This window comes from Vitis riparia, chromosome 16 (genome assembly GCF_004353265.1).
Source record: "Vitis riparia cultivar Riparia Gloire de Montpellier isolate 1030 chromosome 16, EGFV_Vit.rip_1.0, whole genome shotgun sequence".
NCBI lineage: Eukaryota > Viridiplantae > Streptophyta > Magnoliopsida > Vitales > Vitaceae > Vitis > Vitis riparia.
Window position 1 is genome coordinate 2,023,406 of NC_048446.1, and position 18,655 is coordinate 2,042,060.

The 18,655-nt window shown below is 36.5% G+C and overlaps 1 protein-coding gene across 1 annotated transcript; it reads right to left on the reverse strand.

The window, feature by feature from the left end:
- Positions 1 to 5,350: 5,350 nt before the first annotated feature.
- Positions 5,351 to 12,592, reverse strand: LOC117934149 (ubiquitin-like-specific protease 1). The gene is made up of 5 exons (XM_034855787.1): positions 12,422 to 12,592; positions 11,706 to 11,798; positions 5,865 to 6,005; positions 5,680 to 5,780; positions 5,351 to 5,581 (listed from the first exon to the last, which is right to left on the reverse strand). The coding sequence occupies exons 1-5, from the start codon at positions 12,518 to 12,520 to the stop codon at positions 5,371 to 5,373; spliced, it is 645 nt and encodes a 214-aa protein (XP_034711678.1). The 5' UTR covers positions 12,521 to 12,592; the 3' UTR covers positions 5,351 to 5,370.
- Between the last annotated feature and the right edge of the window lie 6,063 nt (positions 12,593 to 18,655).

The window sequence follows — 18,655 nt, forward strand, 5'->3', positions numbered from 1 at the left end:
AATTTAAATGTACTACAAAAGAGAATTAAGGAAATATGAAACTTGTTTTTATAAATATAATATAACAATAAGGAATATGAGATTTGTTGGTTTATGGAGCGTTAGGACCACTTGTTTGGTTTCTTGTATGTTCCAATGGTTGGACCACTTCCTCCTTGAATGTTCCAAATTGTTTGATCCCCGCAATAATTAATATGTTTGTTTTTTATTTAGAGGATATATTTAAGAAAATAAAGTATTGTGAAAAATATTAGAATATTTTTCTACATTTTTAAAATATACTATATGACTTTATTATAGTAATTATGGTATGCATTGTACATATTGTTAATAATATCAACTTCATTTTATACATATAGAGAGAAATTGAATGTGTAACAAAGAATCATATTTAACTAATAATGAATTTGAAGTAGTATATAAAAATAAAATATTTAGAATCCATTAATTTATAAGTTTTCATTTGCATAACCTATTTATTATATTTACCCTATTTTCTCGGAAGCCTTAATTTTTTTAAGAGATTGGGTAAAACAAACACATAAGAAATATGCTTTGGTAACTAAATTTTCAGGTGAGATTAAATAAAATAATGGATATGTTATAGCTATTGATTAATGTTGATTCTTGGGCCTGGGCTTATATGTGGCATATTGTCAAATGAAAACATTGAAAAGGTAAATGCGTTAGACCCATATTTTTAAATATCCTATGTGGACTTTATCGTAAATAATATATCAATCAATATGACAGTGATAGGATAATTTGTTAAGGTATTATGGAGACACTTTTTTACATAATTTATGAAATGTAGGTGATGCAATCGGTGATGGAGAAAACAATCAAGTAGGAGTTTGAAGTCAAAGCGGAGGACGTTGTCAATGACGATGCATATACAGGTGGAACTTACAAGCTGGGTGGAAACGGTTGGGAAGAGAAAGTGTTGAAGGGTATTTCAGTTGAAGAAGTATGCAAAATGCAATTCGCTTGCATATACGAGGCTGAAACATTTTACAACATGTTAGCAAAACTAACCGGATTTAGTATTCGAAAAGATGATTTGAAGCGAGACAAGAATGGAGATATAATATCTCGAAAGTGGGTGTGTTCCAAAGAAGGAGATCGAGCGACAAAGTTTTTTGAGAATGACAACCGATAGCGTGAGCCACGATCGTTGACTAGAGTTGGATGTGAAGCTGCATTTCGTATAGGCTTGAATAGAAAATATGGAAAGTGGATTGTAAAGGAATTTATAGGAGAACATAATCATAATTTGGTCGATCCTATTAGCAGACAATTCCTTCGCTCTCATCGAACAGTAAGTAATCCAAATAAGGCACAAGTTGATGTTTTGCGTCAAGTAGGTGTTAAAACCACACAAATTATAAACTATATGGTCAAACAATCAGGGGGACATGAGCACGTCGGTTTCACACAAAAAGATATATACAATCACGTTGATGCAATGCGTAGAAGTGAAATTAAAGACGGTGATGCAGAAGCGGCATTGGCTTATTTGTGTGGAAAGGTAGAAATGGATTCTTCATTTTTTTATAAATTCAACATTGATGAAGAAAGTCGACTAGCAAATTTGTTTTGGGCTGATTCAACTGCTCGAATGGATTATGCGTGTTTTGGAGATGTCCTAGCATTTGACACAACCTATAGGACAAATGCCTATAAAAAGCCTCTAGTAGTGTTGGTCGGTGTTAATCATCACCACCAAACTATTGTATTTGGTTGTGCGTTATTGATAGATGAAAGTGTTGGGACATATGAATGGTGTTGGAGACATTTCTTGATGCAATGATGAATAAGAAACCCATATATGCTGTAACCGATGGGGATAAAGCTATGCGTAAGGCAATTAAAAAAGTATTTCTCGATACGTGTCATCGATTGTGTTCATGGCATTTGCAATGAAATGCATTCACGAATGTGCATATTAAGGACTTCTCAAGCATATTTGCAAGGTGCATGTTCATGAGTGGGAATGAAGAAGAATTTGAAAAGGTTTGGCATGAAATGGTTGCAAATTTGGGACTTAATGAGAATCGTTGGGTGACCGAGATATATGGGAAACGTAAAAGATGGGCAGAGGCGTATTTACGTGGAAATTTCTTTGGAGGGATGAGAACCACACAAAGGTGTGAGAGTATGAATGCATATCTAAATAGATTCTTAAAAATTTGCTTGCGACTGTATGAGTTTGTACAACAATTTGATAGAGCCATACTGAGAATACGGCAAAACGAGGCAAAGGCAGAGTTCGAGTCGAACAATTCTTCACCCGTGCTTTCAACCAAACTATCCATACTTGAAAATCATGCTGCGACGGTATACACAAAAGAATCTTTCCTTAAATTTCGTGAGGAGATGAAAAATGCAGAGTTATTCTTTGTGGTAGGTCTTGTAAGTGATCATTCAATGCCAACATACACATTATCTAAGTTTAGACACCCGAACTTAAATTGGGAAGTACAATTTTGCCCGGATATTGTAACATTAAAATGCTCATGCATGATGTTTGAGTCAATTGGCATCCCATGTTGCCACATGGTGGTTGTTATGAAGGTGGAGCATTTGGAAGAGATTCCTCAGTCATGTATTATGAAGAGGTGGACAAAGTTAGCAAAGGTGTATACAAGATCAGTACCAATGAATGAGACGGATAACGACATGGATCGGTTTGTACGATATGGTTCATTGAGTTCGATGTGCAACAAGCTCTCCTACTTTGCGTCAGATACGTCATCTTCATTTATAGAAGCCAAAAATGAAATACAAAATTTGACGGCGAGAATGGAGGAACTCTATAACTATAATTTGAAAGAGAAGAAAATAGCAGCAGATGGAGCGACAGGTACTAACCAAGTTCGTGATCCAAATATTGTGAAGACTAAAGGGAATCCAGGCAAAGTGGCAATGAATGTTCAAAAGGGAAGATGATGCAGTCGTTGTAAAAGAGTGGGTCACACAATTCGAAAGTGTCCAGAAGCTACAATCCCTCAAAATGCTCAGCCGGGTTATATGGTATGTCATATTCAATAAAAAATTGCCCCTAAGATTAATTTTTGTAGTTGTACTTACATAAATAACTAACATAATTGTTTTGATGACATTATGAGTACGTAGAAGGAAACTAATTTGTCTTCCTAATGTGACATTCAAATGGAAATGATGCCTTCAACAAATTCATCAGTTGACATTTTTGCAACCGTACATGTATGTACAATAGGCTTGTTATATAATTTTCAAACATTGATAACATCTAATTCAATAATAATTGACAACACTTAATTATTGAAAAATGCAGGGAATGTTAGGGGAGCATTTGTCGAATGACCGATTTGACATGTACATAGATTGTGGTGAACTTAGTAATGTAAGATCGGGAATAAAGAAACACTTTTGACATGAATTTGAGCTATGCATTATTTAATGATTAGGTTTAATTAATTGGAATGGAATTGGACAGCTGAAAAAAATAATGGAATGTGCATGTGCAGATAGCAGGATTTCAGCAACATGAACAAAATATGACAACACCATGTCAAGGTGGGATCCAAACAAATATCCAAATGAAAAGGATATGCAACCTTTTTTTTATTCCTTAACGGAGTAAGGGATGGTAGGTATTAAATCAGTATTTATATTAGTTGACGTTATCACTTCCACTAATGTGTACTTTTAATTTAACTATTTACTGAAAAGTTTGAATTTTGATCAAGAGTCAAGTTGATTGACAGAATGCAATATCCTCTACATTTATAATTTAATTGATAACAAGTGATAAAATGATTGGTAAATAGAGAAACCGATTCATTTATATCATGTCGAAAAAAACGGTTAATTATGCGGATTTAATTAAATTCAATTGTCGTTAAAGTTTGACAATTAGGTGGTTATGAGTTAACTATAGGAAAGTAATCAATATGATGTAATTCATATGAAATAGGTAAAGTTAATGATTTTACTCAAAATGGGTAAATCGTAGTTAGGTAATTTGTAATGGCAGTTTCCATCAATTTCAAACCTTTTAATTGAACTTAATGGTACCTTGTCAAATGTTTACGTAGTGAAAAGTTATTGGTACAACTCATACCCTTTTTGTGGACGGTAGTCATACTCCTAAATTGCACAATAGCATTCCAGGAGGCAACCGGTTGAGGTTTGGCCTCAACCGGTTGAGAAAATTTCTCAACTGGTTGCCACTGGTTAAAAAAATCCTCAACCGGTTGAGAAAATTCCTCAACCGATTGCCACTGGTTAAAAATAACCTCCACCGGTAGAAGAAATTCCTCAACCGGTTGATACCATTCCTCAACTAGTTGCCACTGGTTAAAAAAACCATCAACCGGTTGAGAAATTCCTCACCCGGTTGTTACAATTCCTCAACCGGTAGCCACTGGTGAAAAATACCCTCAACCGGTTGATACAGGCAGTCGACCAGTTGCCACTGGTTAAAAATACCCTCAACCGGTTGAGCAAATTCCTCAACCGGTTGATACCATTCTTCAATCGGTTCCCACTGGTCAAATCATTCGTCAACCGGTTGTTACAATTCCTCAACCGATAGCCATTGGTGAAAAATACCCTCAACCGGTTGAGAAAATTCCTCAACCAATTGATAAAATTCCTCAACCGGTTGCCACTGGTTACAAAAAAACGTCAACCGGTTGAGAAAATTCCTCAACCGGTTGATACAGGCGGTCAACCGGTTGCCACTGGTTAAAAATACCCTTAACCGATTGATACCATTCTTCAACCGATTCCCACTAGTCAAATCATTCGTCAACCGGTTGAGACAATTTCTTCATTGATCAACTGCTTTCCACAACTCAAAAAATTGCTCACTTGCTTTAGAAAATTCTTCAATCACTCAATTGAACGCCGACATTGGGTGATTCTGCATCCAAAATTGTTTGAGCTGGTTGGGACAAATCCTCAACGAGTTCACACTGCATCCATAGGGTCATTATCCATATGAGGAATGTTCTCAACCGATTGGCATAATGCGTATGCCTATGAAAAGTGAACTTAGCTAAATCGTTGGACTGGTTCTTACCAGCTGAACGCCATTCGTCAACCGGTCTACTAATGTACTAACTATATATTTTTAGCATAGATAAATGAATATTTACAAATCTAATTAGGTTAAAGATCGTACAAAATCACACATGTCGAACATGAATGATACCAATATATTACAATTTCATTTTGACTACCATATTGAAAGAAGAGTATTTGGATATTCAAATAAAATGGACTTAATCATTAATAATGTATGGTCATCGAATCTCACAACTTCCTAATAAACATGACGATATGTGGAGATGGAAATGATAAATATTAGAAAAATAACAAATATCATAATAATAATTTTTTCATTGCTCGTGTCGACGTCTTTGTACAAACAATAGCCACAATGGTTTGTTTTTCTCTATTTCCCTCGTGTAAAACTAAATCACATGCTATTTCTCGACGTATTTTAACAGAATTACAAAAGTCGGAGCTCATCATCGAATCACCATTTTTGAATCTCTGCATATGTCTAATGACATGCACTCCACAGTCCCACCTAAGAAAGAGAAAAGAAAAGCAAAACAACTTATTGAATGGTTGTCTAATTATACCTCAGAAAAAGAATATTAATGTGAGTTATGTATTCATACTAACCCATTATCTTGGGTCGGAATCGAAGGAGCCCAATCAATGGAGAATTGGAAGACATCTTTCCCTATGTCATACAGTTTGAAGAACGTTTGACAAAATTCAACCTAATTTATTTTGAAAGTGGTTAATAAATATAGAAGAGAAAAAAAAAACCAAATAAAAAGGAAAACAAAAAGCAGAAAGCATACCACTATTTTGACACTCTTAAACCGGAACTCGTCCTGACTCTTCGATCGTAATGAATCCAAAATTTGGATATCAAAGTGTTTGAAGTCAATGACGCACAGATACCAATGACCAGGGCAATCGTCATGCATTGGAATAAATAGCTGTAAAGGTAGGAAAACAATATATATGAGTTGGGCCACAAAAAATATAGTATATTTGTGGACCCCGCATTTCGGCTCAATGCATTTCCCACTCGATGGCGAGCTCGACTCTTATTTGAAAAAGTGATTTTTATTGATTATTTGAAAATGACTTGGAGTCGCCACTTATTTTTGTTTTATTTTTAAAGGGTAAACAAAATAAGAAAGAAAAACCCTAAGTGTGACTCCTTATTTTGGAAAAGGTGATCTACGAAAAACGGGATCAGGTTCGGGAGTCAGGTTACTTATCAGGAAAGTACGGTAAAGACCATAGCACCCCTCTAAGTCCCTAAAGTTGGGTCCCTACTAATGAGATGAAGCAATCGTGGCAACCAATAGCAAAATCAATGAATATCATCATGATTACACACCGAGAATCAAAACATGCATGAGAGTTGGACAAAGTGAGAGAAAATGCGTACCTGAGCAGCAAACAGCAACGCGCTATCATGAAAATGAGATTAGTACAAAACAATGATCACAAGATATAGCATACATGTCACTAAACTGAATACAAAATCATCAATAGCACATGTGTCATTTCACTCAATTTTATTTTAAAGAAAATTTATTTGATGTTGGGCCCCCACCATAGCCCAATTTATTTTAGTATGAATTAATTTCGTAAATCCCATTAATTGGAATTACAAAATTAAATCCTTGCTTATTTCAAAATCTTTTGAGAATAGAGAAAATGTGAAAGTTGCTCGCCATGAAGAAAAAGGGCGGCAAATTTTATTAAAAGAATGAGGTATTTAGAACTTAAAAAAAAAATGTCTAAGGATGAAAAATTTGAGAAGTTAAAAAAATATTTGAAAATTTTAAAAATTTGAAAAACTATTTGAAAATTGGGATTTGAGGGATTATTTTAAAATTCAAAGATGAAATAAAGGTAGAAAGACATGTGGCTTAAAAGGTGGCCATGTACCATGCAAGAGTGGGTCCCCCAAGGATGTATCAAGCACTGTGCCCTCACTGATCACTTGAAAGCTGTCCAACCATACAATCCGAAGCGCTGCCAGCTTCTGCAGCTACACAGCAGCTCTATGATGTAACCGGACTCCATGCAGAATGCTACTCAACATAGCTGATTCAGGCATGATCAAGGTGGAGTTCTTTGCGCCTGCCAATGCAGCACTAAGGGTCTCAGCTTCAGTTGCTGTAGCTTAAACCAAATACTCAACACTTTTGCCCACTATTGCTTGATTTTGGCACGATAACTTGCTTCTCCTTCCTCAATTGATATGATTTCATTGAAGTTTTTGGTATTGGGAATGCCGAGGCAATGCATACCATGCTGATGGTGCCATTCCTTAAAATACCGTCCAAAAGCCCTACGCTCCCAGTAACTGTGATTCCCACATAAATCACACTTGAATTCCTGTCTAAGTGTGGCTCAATAATTGTCAGGAGCTTAAAGATGGAAGATGCTTTTCTCCGCAAATTTGGGGATGGGGATCTTTAAAATTTCAACAAGGTGAGCAGTGACGGCAGAGCCTATGACAACCTTCCCTGCAATTGATTTTGATGCAGCTGTCACATCCAGTTTAATGATGCCAGAAGAAATTCCATTTCTCCTACCCGTTGTCCGCCTTTGCTTGGCCCTTCAAAACATAGTTGACACCTGCATAAAGACCCAAAATCCCGTCTCTCTCAAGGATTCCCAACAGCACCTGCCAGGATCTTCCCTTTGCACCAGCTTGCATTCTCTGTGTAATCAACTCCTTGGACACCGAATTCCATCCAGCAATGCTCCCCATATGCTATTTTCCGTGAAGAACTACTTCCCTTCAACCAATTCTACATTAATTTCTAAATCCCCAATTAACTACCTTCTAAACAATGCTTCAACTCCTCTACATCCCGCTGTTCTGCCATGAAACAACTGTATCTGCAAGCCTAGCTTTCACAACTCTCCATCGGAACGCTGCTCCAACTCATCTACATCGTCATCATGATGATCGAGCTCTTCCTCTGGTGAGGGGTTCGATTTCTTCGGATTTGGCTAGTAACAGCTGCAGCTGTGACTGCATTGAAGCTGGAGCACTCAGGATATTCTTTCACAAGGATGGGAACTCTGTCTTCTTTCAACAACGGTTTATGATCCGGTGAGGCTTTGTAACTTGAATTTAATTGCAATATTTCACCAATAGCTTCTAGTCTTTCAAGTTCCAACAGTTCTGACTCACTGTTATTCTGATGGCTGGGAAACTTCGGATCAGGAACCTAGGCAGCCTTATCCATGGACTCATGCTATATTCAGTCGGATGAGGATTTCCTCCATATCCAGTCTCAGGATTTCCATAACTTCCGCCATAAATCTGATTCTCGACAGCAGCAGCGGCATGTATTCACAAATAACCCATCATTTATGCGCAATAGCTTTAAGACATCCATACATTCCTTTAACTGATGACTGGAACCATCTCTGTTATGCTGATTAGAATCCATGACATTTCGATACACTGAAGCTTCCCTTGCTTTCTCACTTCTCTTATGAAATATTCCATGCTTCTTAGTTTCTTGGGAATACCCCAAGTAGTCCACAAAATCCATGGCAACTAGCTCCCTGGTGACCTTTAGAATAGGTAGATCCGGCAATACAGCGGCAGTAGTATTCCATTCACCAAGCCGAGGATTTGAAGGTTCTAAATGATGGATCGAAACAGTTCACCACATGGGAATGTTAACTTCGACACCTTGGCATTTTCTGGATTGCTATTAGGACCGGTCCCGAGGGGGCAAAGGTACCAGGTCAGCAACGTTCTTCAATACCGAATGCGTACGCGAAGGGTCTTAGTCTTTCCTTGTGAGACCACATGGTTGCTTCATTAAATCCCTGCCAACAGTAACTTCTCATTGTCCTGACCGGATGTTCATGTTCACCAATGGAATCAGTGCATATGGGGCCTCAACTGACTGGTGTATTACTTACAAAGCTTATGTCAACCTATCACTTCGTCACACGAAAACACCCATGACTGCACTTTGATACTTTTCAGACCAAACCGTCTCTAAAACAAATAAACGTTGGTCATCTGGCAGCATGCCATGTTCAGCCTTAACCTCCTTACAGTACATCTTCGTGCCTTTACTGACCCACCAATGAACCAAGACATATGACATATTTCACCATACATCATTTTACCCAATGCACGTGCATGCAATCCGCCAGGACACCCAATCGGCTGTGATAGTGAATGTTATTGAAGTGGAGCTCATGTGGGCATTGTGGGCATGAACAGGAATGATTTTATGGGTATGAGAGAGTGCCAAGGAAGGGAAAAATGGGTGACAGGTATGAGATGTGGTTTAGTGAGAGAAAAGGTGATGGATGAAGGGCGGAATGGGTTAATGGGTATGGGTAAATTGAGTTGAAAGAAAGTTAGGATGTATGTGGTGGTGAGAACAATGTGGAAATCTAGAGAGAGAGATAGGTTTTTTTTTTAAGCTGTAGTCAAATGAGTACATGCAGGGGAGATTTGTGACGTGGGTACGGCAGATAATGGAGTTAGAAAATGGGTATGATTGTATAGGTGAATATAAAAATGAAATTAGAGAATTAAGTGGTGAGGTTTAGTGAGAAACGGGTGTAGGAAACTAGAGAGAGAAAAGGTGATGGGATGAGAATGGGTGTATGCATGGTGAGAGAAATGAGGTATGGGTAGGGTGGAGTGTGAAAAGTATGTGGTGTAGAGAGAAGGACATGGTGGATGCATTTTGTTGGTTATTACCGTGCCCAGAAATGCTTTGCTGTGAAGGTGAGGCTAACATGATTTGTTGTCTATGGTTGCTAGTATTGTTACCAACCAAAGCAATAGCAACACCAGGAAGATCCATAGGTGAAGTGACTCCCGTCGGTCTAAACCGGGTCAATATAATGCAGGCTCGCTCAGTAGATGGAGTTAGAGACTCCAAACGATTAATATCAGAAATCAAATACGATTCAAATTTCCAGTCATTGCAATATTCCATCCATTGATTCCCTTCGACCATCGAAACAACCAGAGCCATCTCACCAGCATCAATAACAAATACAGGCAGCTCTCTAGAAAACCATCTTCCAGCAAACGCTCACTATTACCATCTCATAAGCTAAACACAACAGATTTTCCTGGCATTCCAGCTACTGCACATCTTGGGCATGGCCATGAATCCTCATAAATGCCTTCAGGATCAAATCCCACAGAGAACTCATGATATCATATGGTCGCATGAATCACATGCCATTGATGTATCAAGATTGGAATCTTCTGTAATTGTTGCAGATTCACTACCCATTACGGCTTCATGTCCAAGAAAATCCCAACGCTGAGAACAGAGAGAAAAGTAGTAAAATAGAACAATGACGGAAGAAAATAAGATGAAGCATTAAGAAGCACATTTCATCTCTTAGTCAATGGGCTCGCAGGTGGGTGAATTAAAAGGTCTTTTTCTTTAAAATGCCACATGGGAGGTAAAACAAAGTTAAACAAATTTCCAGTCATAAACAGAAGCAAAAGAGGCACAGTCGACCATGAAGAACAGAGCATAACTCATCCCAAGATCAATAACAATGTATCTCAATAACAATATATGAAGAGGAAAAGAAAGAAACAAGAACATAGTGGAAAACTTGCCCCCGGGGAAAACCTGGAGGCCCTTTTCTATGGTTCTAGGTAACCTTTTCAACCCGAGAACCGCCTCCTCTGTGATTTGTTGCTCCTCAGCTCCAGAAATATGCTCTGTTTCTTCTCTCTTAGCTTCCCTCACTCCCCCCTAAAACTCTCTCTGATGCCTTTTCTCTGTTCTTTTCCCCAACAGCCCCTAAGATGTCTCTCTAAAACCTCTCTTATCATTTTTCTCACAGTCTCAAGCTCTCTCTCCCCGAAATCCCAGCTCTCTGTTCTCCCTGAAAAACCTTCCTCTCCCCATCTTCCTCTCCCTCCAAAAAACCAAACAAAAGCTCCTCCCTCTCCTTCAAAATATCTCTCACGACAGCCTCCAAAAAAACCTCACCCCTGCTGCCTCCCTTCAGATCTCCCTCTAATCCTTCTCTACCACTCTCCCTCTCACAAGGATCCTCTCAGCCAACAGATTTCCCCTCCAAAGTCTCCTCTGGAACTTTCTCCTGCAGCTCTCTCACCCTCTCAAAACCAAACCAGAAAGCTCTTCCTTCCAAAGCTCTCTCTGGTAGCCTCCTCAAAAAAAAAAAAAAAACGAATACCTCTCCTCTCAGCCAAACAAAAAGCTCTGTCTCTAAAAGCTCTCTGCCCCCCTTCCTCAAGCAACCTCTCTGCCCATATCCCTTTTTTTCCTCCCAGATTTGCCCCTCTAACCACCTGCAGAAACAACCACCCCCCCCCCCCCCCCCCAAAAGCAACACCACTCTGCAGCATCCCTTTCTCTCTCATCCGCTCCTGCTAACAGCCTGCAGGAACCTTCTAGAATACCCCTCCACGTGTCATCCTTCCATTGGCACTTCAAAAAGCAAGGTTGATTCACCTATGGCCACTGAGGGTGCGACACGTGGCTCGCTGGGGTAGTGACACATGGCTAAAAGATCTGCAGAAAAGTGAGGAAAATGAGGTCCCCAAAATGGGGGTCTACAATATTATAGGTGAAAACAATATCTACTCTAAATTTCATATATGCAATTAAACATTACAAATAATTACTAGCCTTCTCGCAATCATCCAATTCGCTAATGTACTTACTCACGATGGATGTTTTCCTATCGAAAAAATGATGAGGACTCCCGCACAAAATCATTTGCTAATAAGAAAACATAATACGAACATTAGTATATTGTACTTAATATGTAAGTAAACAACAAGAGAAATATGAGCTTACTGAAAATGTCGTGGGAAGATACCATCTTATACTTCGTATGCCTATGAATTGTCTTTCCAAATAATTTAGCTTTGAGGCTTCTAGATTTATTACCTGTTGTTGAACAATAACTTCAATAAATTTATTTAACTAATATAGCACGCATTTGATATAAATGAAGTAGGTACTTACAACATCCATCAAATTTTGTCTAGGACGTAAGCACTCAAAATCTCCACGAACTCCATGTTCACGACCAAAGTCGACAAGAAGCTCACTAAAATAATAATATGTTCAAACAAACTTGAATAAATTGGAAGCATATGAAGGCTAAAATTGTAACAACACATCTATGAATGTTCTAGACACGACAAACCTTTTTGACAATGCTTTATTGAAAACATAATCAACGACAAGAGATTGAAGTACATTGAATGATTGAGTATCCACCACGTCTTCACGAATGGACATGGGGATTGACTAAATCGAAAACAAGACATAATTATTAACTATATATGTTAAGTATCAAAAATAAGAACAATGATATTAAACTATTTGTATTATACCTCTGATGCTTCACGTTTTACCATCTTCCTTAAATTGTGTACAAACGGGGAGACCTTAAATTTACTTGGTTTCCTCTCCCTTGATGTACGTGTTTTCATGACATGATTATGATAACCACATAGTGCTCATAATGGTTCCTAATATGGAAAATGCCATTAATATACATCTATTTACTATGTAATGGTTAAGTAGTTGTAAAGAAAACAATTTTTTCTTTTATATGATACATACCTTTCCATAATCTCTTCTACTCCTTTTGATTGGAAGTGGTAAAATATTTTGATTTTCGTCTGGAATGATATGCACTTCAATTGATGTAGCACATGCATCTTCATTCTTTTCATTCAAGTCCTCAGTGCATAACTTCTCATTTGACAAAGTGTGAAGATAATGTTCATTCACATTCATATTGTTCGTATCTTCCAAACTTCTCTCGCATGAGAGAATGTCATTCTTCGTTCCTTCCTCGTGCATTCTCAAAGGTTTTCCGCTTGACCTAAGGAAGAGACCTTTCATTGTAGTATAATTCTCCTCAAATTTAGCCAAAATTTGATCACAACTACTACTACTTGCACCATAAGCCATATCAATTAGATGTGTCTTTAATTGTTGAAAGGTTTTATCCATCTCCATTAAGTTCCCACCATCAACCTAGTGATATATACGAACGTGATTAATAACATCATAATACAAAGGTTCAATGCTAATATAGATAGTCACGATGAATATTGTAAAACACTTACTCGTTTAATAACATCTTTGTTTAGATTGATTACAAATTTCTCATCGTCCTCATTCTCACTCGCCATTGTCGTTGCATTTCCATCAACGCAATCCCTTATCTCATTTTCTATCACCCATATTTTGAGCTACAATATATTCATCAAAATATAATACATATCAGATTTTAAATCACTAAAAACTTAAATCAATAGTAAACGACTTTCAAAACTATAACTTACATTCTCATTTGCATATCCACCAAGTTTTTTCAATCTTAGTTTCCTGTCCAATACTTCATCATCTCCCCAAGCAGTAATCCGAGGAGAAAGTCGAGTATATAGCGGTAGAAATTTCTCTTCAAACGATATATGCTCGTGGTAGAATAACTACGAGTATATTTGACATAGATATATAGTTAGTTCATAAATTATATTAAAACAAAATCGTATTTCACTATGATGTAAATTAATTACAAGGACATTACCATTAAAAACAATAAGCAACCGCAAACCCCACTTTGTTGTTTCTTCTTAAACTCTTCAATCCCATGCACAAGATACGACAACACAAATTCTGCCCAATTCATCTTCTTTATTGAATTGATGTCTTCCACAAGATGTAAGACAGAACGATTCACAAAAAGCTTCATTGTTCGGCACAATAATGCACCCAACACAAATAATACAAAACGAACTTTAAAATCATTTCCACCCTCTTTATCCTCCCTAATTTGATTTTCTAACATCACTAATGGCAATCGCCCTTTTTTATCACAATATTTTTTACATAAATCATTCTTATGGCTAACATCTTTGTTTATGCCAATCTTGAACCCTCTTGCCCTCAATCCCATAATAAATTCAACATCAATGGGGGATAATTTGATACAAGTATTATACAACTTTAACATATAAGTGTTCGGATTAAAACTATTTATCAACCAAAGACATAACCCATGATCAATTTTCCTACATCGAAGTTGCAAGAGGCTACCAAATCCTATTTCTTCTATGGCTGCCTTTTGCTTTGGTTCTAATTTTTCAATCACTCTAATCACTCGCTCGGGGGAGCATCGAGTCTGAAGATATAACTGAAAAGATACACAAACATCAAACATGTTTACATTAATATAATTTCCAACAAATACATAAGTAAAGAAATTAAATATTCATTACAAAAAAAAAATTACCTTTGGAACCACACCCTTTTGAAGTGAATATTGTTTTGAACTTTCTTTGGACTTTGCCATGAAATTTTCTTTTTCTACTTTTGAAAGTGCATTCCACTTGCCCAATTTTTTCCTCAACTACATTAATTGGTCACATAATTTAAATTCTAATTTTAAAATGTAATTATATTAGACATAGCAATATTACTCCTTACATCATCATTTATCTTCACTCCTTTATCCTTCTCTTTCATCATGGCTAATTGATCGTTACTACAAAACAATTTCAAACAAATTTAACTATAACAACCACAAAAATTACATTAAAAAACATATTATTTTACATATTTCTATTTTCCCTTACTAGTAATGTATCCAAGCGCCAATAGGCCTCTTTGGATTTCTAACAACTTCAAGACCATCGCGTTCGCTCCTAAAAATTAAATCAAATCAAATCATTTAAGTCAATTTTTATAATATGATTTCGGATATAATAAATCAAACATACTTTCACCACCACATTATCTCAACATAAGTTTTTTTTCACATTTCAATAAATTTTATATTTATATCTTACTACAATCAATCAAATGCCAATTAAAATACAAATACCATTACAACTACAACATCCTCCCTAAATCTCTTTACATTTAAAATGATGACAAAATTAACATATACATTTTTTTCAATGTTCAATAATGGATCTAACCACACTCTTTTTCTATAATGTAATCAATCCATAAATCTAACAAAAAACATGAAATATAATGGATACAATATTGTAAAACACATAATTACTACTCACATTTTTTTTCCCTTTATATAGAACTCGCCAAATAATTAGGATACAAGCGTCTTTTGAGTAACAAACAATTGTGTCCTTCTCAGCTTTCTTTTCCTTAGTGCTACACGTCCTCTTCTTCTTCTTCCAGTTACGTCTTCAATTCAGGTTTTTAAACCATTAAATTTAGAACCTGAAAACACCCCCTTACACCTCTTAAACAAAATATAAAATATGAAGAAAATACAAGGGTTATGAAGATTCCACTAAAATTCTCCGTGTGAAAGAACCGAAATTCTCCGTGTGACAAAATGCAGGGGTAGGGGGAAGAGAAAGCAAAAATTCAGAAAATTTACATAAAATCTTCGAGAAGAAGAATCTAGCAGAAAAAATAGCTGACCTGGACATCGGGAGAAATGAAGTCTAAGACTCGGATCTTGGCACCGACCTTGCCCACAATCCTGAGCTCGCGGTCCTTGAGGGAGACTTCTTTGATGAGGTCAAAGACGTCGGCTTGGAGGAGGTTGGCCCAGTTCACGGCAATGGTGGCCTGAGCTCGCGGTCCTTGAGGGAGACTTCTTTGATGAGGTCAAAGACGTCGGCTTAGAGGAGGTTGGCCCGGTTCACGGCGATGGTGGTCTCCACCCACCTGTGAAGACGTCTTTGATCCCGGTTGACAGCGAAAGTGGTCTCCACCTAGCTGTGGAGACGTCTTTGATAAGGTCTGCGATGTCGGCCTCGAAGAGGTTGGCCCGGTTGAAGCCGACCGTGATCTTCACCCAGCTGTGGAGAATCAGTGGAGAGAAAAACGGGAAAATGGAGAGAAAACAAAGATGAGAGCAAATTAGGGGAAGGGGAAAACGGGAAATGGGTGAGAGAATAGAATAAAGTCGGCTATGGAGGATGAGTGAAGATGAGAGCACAGGATAAGGGTGGGGAAGAGCCACACAGCCAGCTATGGAGGGGAAGAGAGCAAATTAAGGGGGGGGGGGGGGGGGGGGGGGGAACGGGAAAATGAGGAGAGGAGGAGGTACCCGGTTTGAAATTTTTTTTTTTTTTCCTTTTCATTTGGATGGCTGAGATTTAATCATTTTCATCCAATGGCTAAAAAAAAATGGAGGCATGGTACCGAAGGAGGTATTGTAGAATTTTCCTTAAATCAATCACTTCATTTGCAATCAAAGCAGCATCCAACATTTATCTAACCCCCCATAAAAGCATTCTTACTATTTTATACCACCTTACCAACCATCCTTTTCAATCAATTAGCTAGGACTTTTGCTACAAGTTTATAAAAACTCCCCAGCAGGCTGATTGGAAAAAGCATAGTATATATGTCTAGCATAAAAGGAAAATTTACCAAAATTCAAACCTCTATGGTTATTTTTGCATAACCATTCTTATCCCTATGTGATCCATTGGATCTTGGAACAAAAGCCCTTTAATCTTAGACAAAATAAGTCTCAAATTCACCATAATTGATTAAAGTGGTTTCATGTTTGTTTTGATACATGTAGAGAGAGCATAACAAAAGGATTTTCTATGAGGAAAAGCTGACACAGATCAAAGGTTGAAGAAGATCTTCATTAAATTTCTTTTGCAGTGGTCTAAAGAATTACACATGGTTGGATTTCTCAAATAACCTTAATTATGGATAATTAGGTCTTTATGGTGGTTGTCTTATCTAGAAGTTTTTTGTTTTTCTTCTTGAAGCCTTTTGTAAACCACCCATGTAAATAGGGTACACCCCTTTTTGTTAGTCGCTGCTTAATAGTCTTTATTATTAGTCTATTAAAAAAACAATTGACTTAGGGCCTGTTTGTTTAGTGTTTTCAAGAACTGTTTTCTGTTCTTGAAAACAAAAAACACCAAAAACTCGTTTGGTTGAGAGAGTCGTTTTTGTTTTTGTTGTTCCCCGTGTTCTCAAAATGGCACTGTTTAGAAAACAACAAAATGTTGTTTTCCCTGTTTTTTTACTGTTTACAGAACAAAATTAAACAACAAAAAAACCATCTGTTCTCCGTGTTTTTTTTTTCTTCCCGTTCTCATCTCTTCTCCAGCACAGTCACGTCGCCTCTTCTTGATTTTTCCCGTTTCTCAGTTTTGATTCAGGGTTCGTGAAATTTAAATCCAATGGCACAATAGCAAAGAGACCCCTAAAACGGATCCAGAAAACACAGGGAGCAAAAGAAAAGCAATTTTTTTGGTTTTCCTTGGGGGTTTTGCATGGATTTTCTCGGAAATCAAACGAGGATGAATTTTCCCGAAAATTGAATGGGGCATGGATTTTCTTGGGAATCAAACGGAGGTTGAAAAAAAATAATAGTAACATGATTAGATTAGTACCTGCAAGGATTGAGAGTGGCAGAGTGAGAGAAGGGCTTTTTTAGGGATTTTCCCGGCTGTAGGGCAACTTCAAAAAAGGGCTTTTTGATGCTCGAGTGAGAGAAGTGGGTGGCATTTTGCATTTTAGATTTAGTAGAGATAAAAAAAAATTAACAAATCACGAGAACAATTTTATCTCAACTTAATAGAATATGCTATAATTTTTAATAAAGTTAAAGATTAAATAAAAAAAATATTAATAAAAATGATTTTATTATGTTTGATTTATTTTAAAAAAATATCAAATATATTTTTATTTTTAAATTAATAAAATAAATAATTTTTTTAATTTAAATGAACTATATATCTAAAAATTATTTATAAATTTATAATATAAAATTACTTGAAGAAAATGTTTTATTAATTAGAAAAGAAAAAAAAAACATCTTTCAAACATGTTTTTTGTTTTATTTGTTCTAAATTTTTTTTTTATTAACTCAACCAAACATGTTTTTTTTGTTTTTGAGAACAAAAACTGTTTTTCAAAATTCAGTTCCCAAACACAATTTTTTAAAAAAAAACACAAAAAACGGTTCTCAAAAACTGTTTTTCAGAACAGTTTTTAGAAACAGCAACCAAACAGGCCCTTAAGTTCTATTCTTCTAACCTTTTTTTATGAGTAAAGCAAGAGAAAATTATAAATAAGAAAAATCAATAGAATAACCCAAAGCACACAAGAAGTATACAACAAACTATTCTTTTAATTTGCAAAGTAGGGAAGCAAGAATATGGAAATTTTTGCTCTTAAAATCATTGAGTAAAGGTTTTCTTTCTTCTTTTTTTTTAAAAAATAAAATAAAATAAAATCCTCCTTTATTTAACAAACATATACATTGCTTTCATTTGTTTTATTTTTATTTAATAGATCATCCATGGTTGTGTACAATGTATGAGCTTCAACCAGCCATAAGACTTTCTGGATGCTGCTTGCAGCTGTGGCTTTTCTGGAAGTGTGGCTGAACAACTCTATTTTCCTTTAATCCTTTTTGTAAGGGAAGGGTAAAAGTCAAAGGGCAATCTTAGCACATTGGAGAAATCTTTGGTTAATAGTGTTAATAAGAAAAGCTAACTCAGAAAATGGCATCATCGGCCAAGTTAGTTAGAGGATTGATCATGTTAGTTGACCAAAACCTTAAGGACTAGAGAAGGTGTCAACATAATTATCATAAGTCGTTC

Coding starts and splice junctions, on each gene's coding strand:
- LOC117934149 (XM_034855787.1), bottom strand. CDS start 12,520: ATGAAAACACGTACATCAAGGGAGAGGAAACCAAGTAAATTTAAGGTC. Junction 11,799..12,421: donor TAAAACGTGAAGCATCAGAG/GTATAATACAAA, acceptor TTTTCTTATTAG/CAAATGATTTTGTGCGGGAG. Junction 5,582..5,679: donor ATTCCGACCCAAGATAATGG/GTTAGTATGAAT, acceptor TCTCTTTCTTAG/GTGGGACTGTGGAGTGCATG.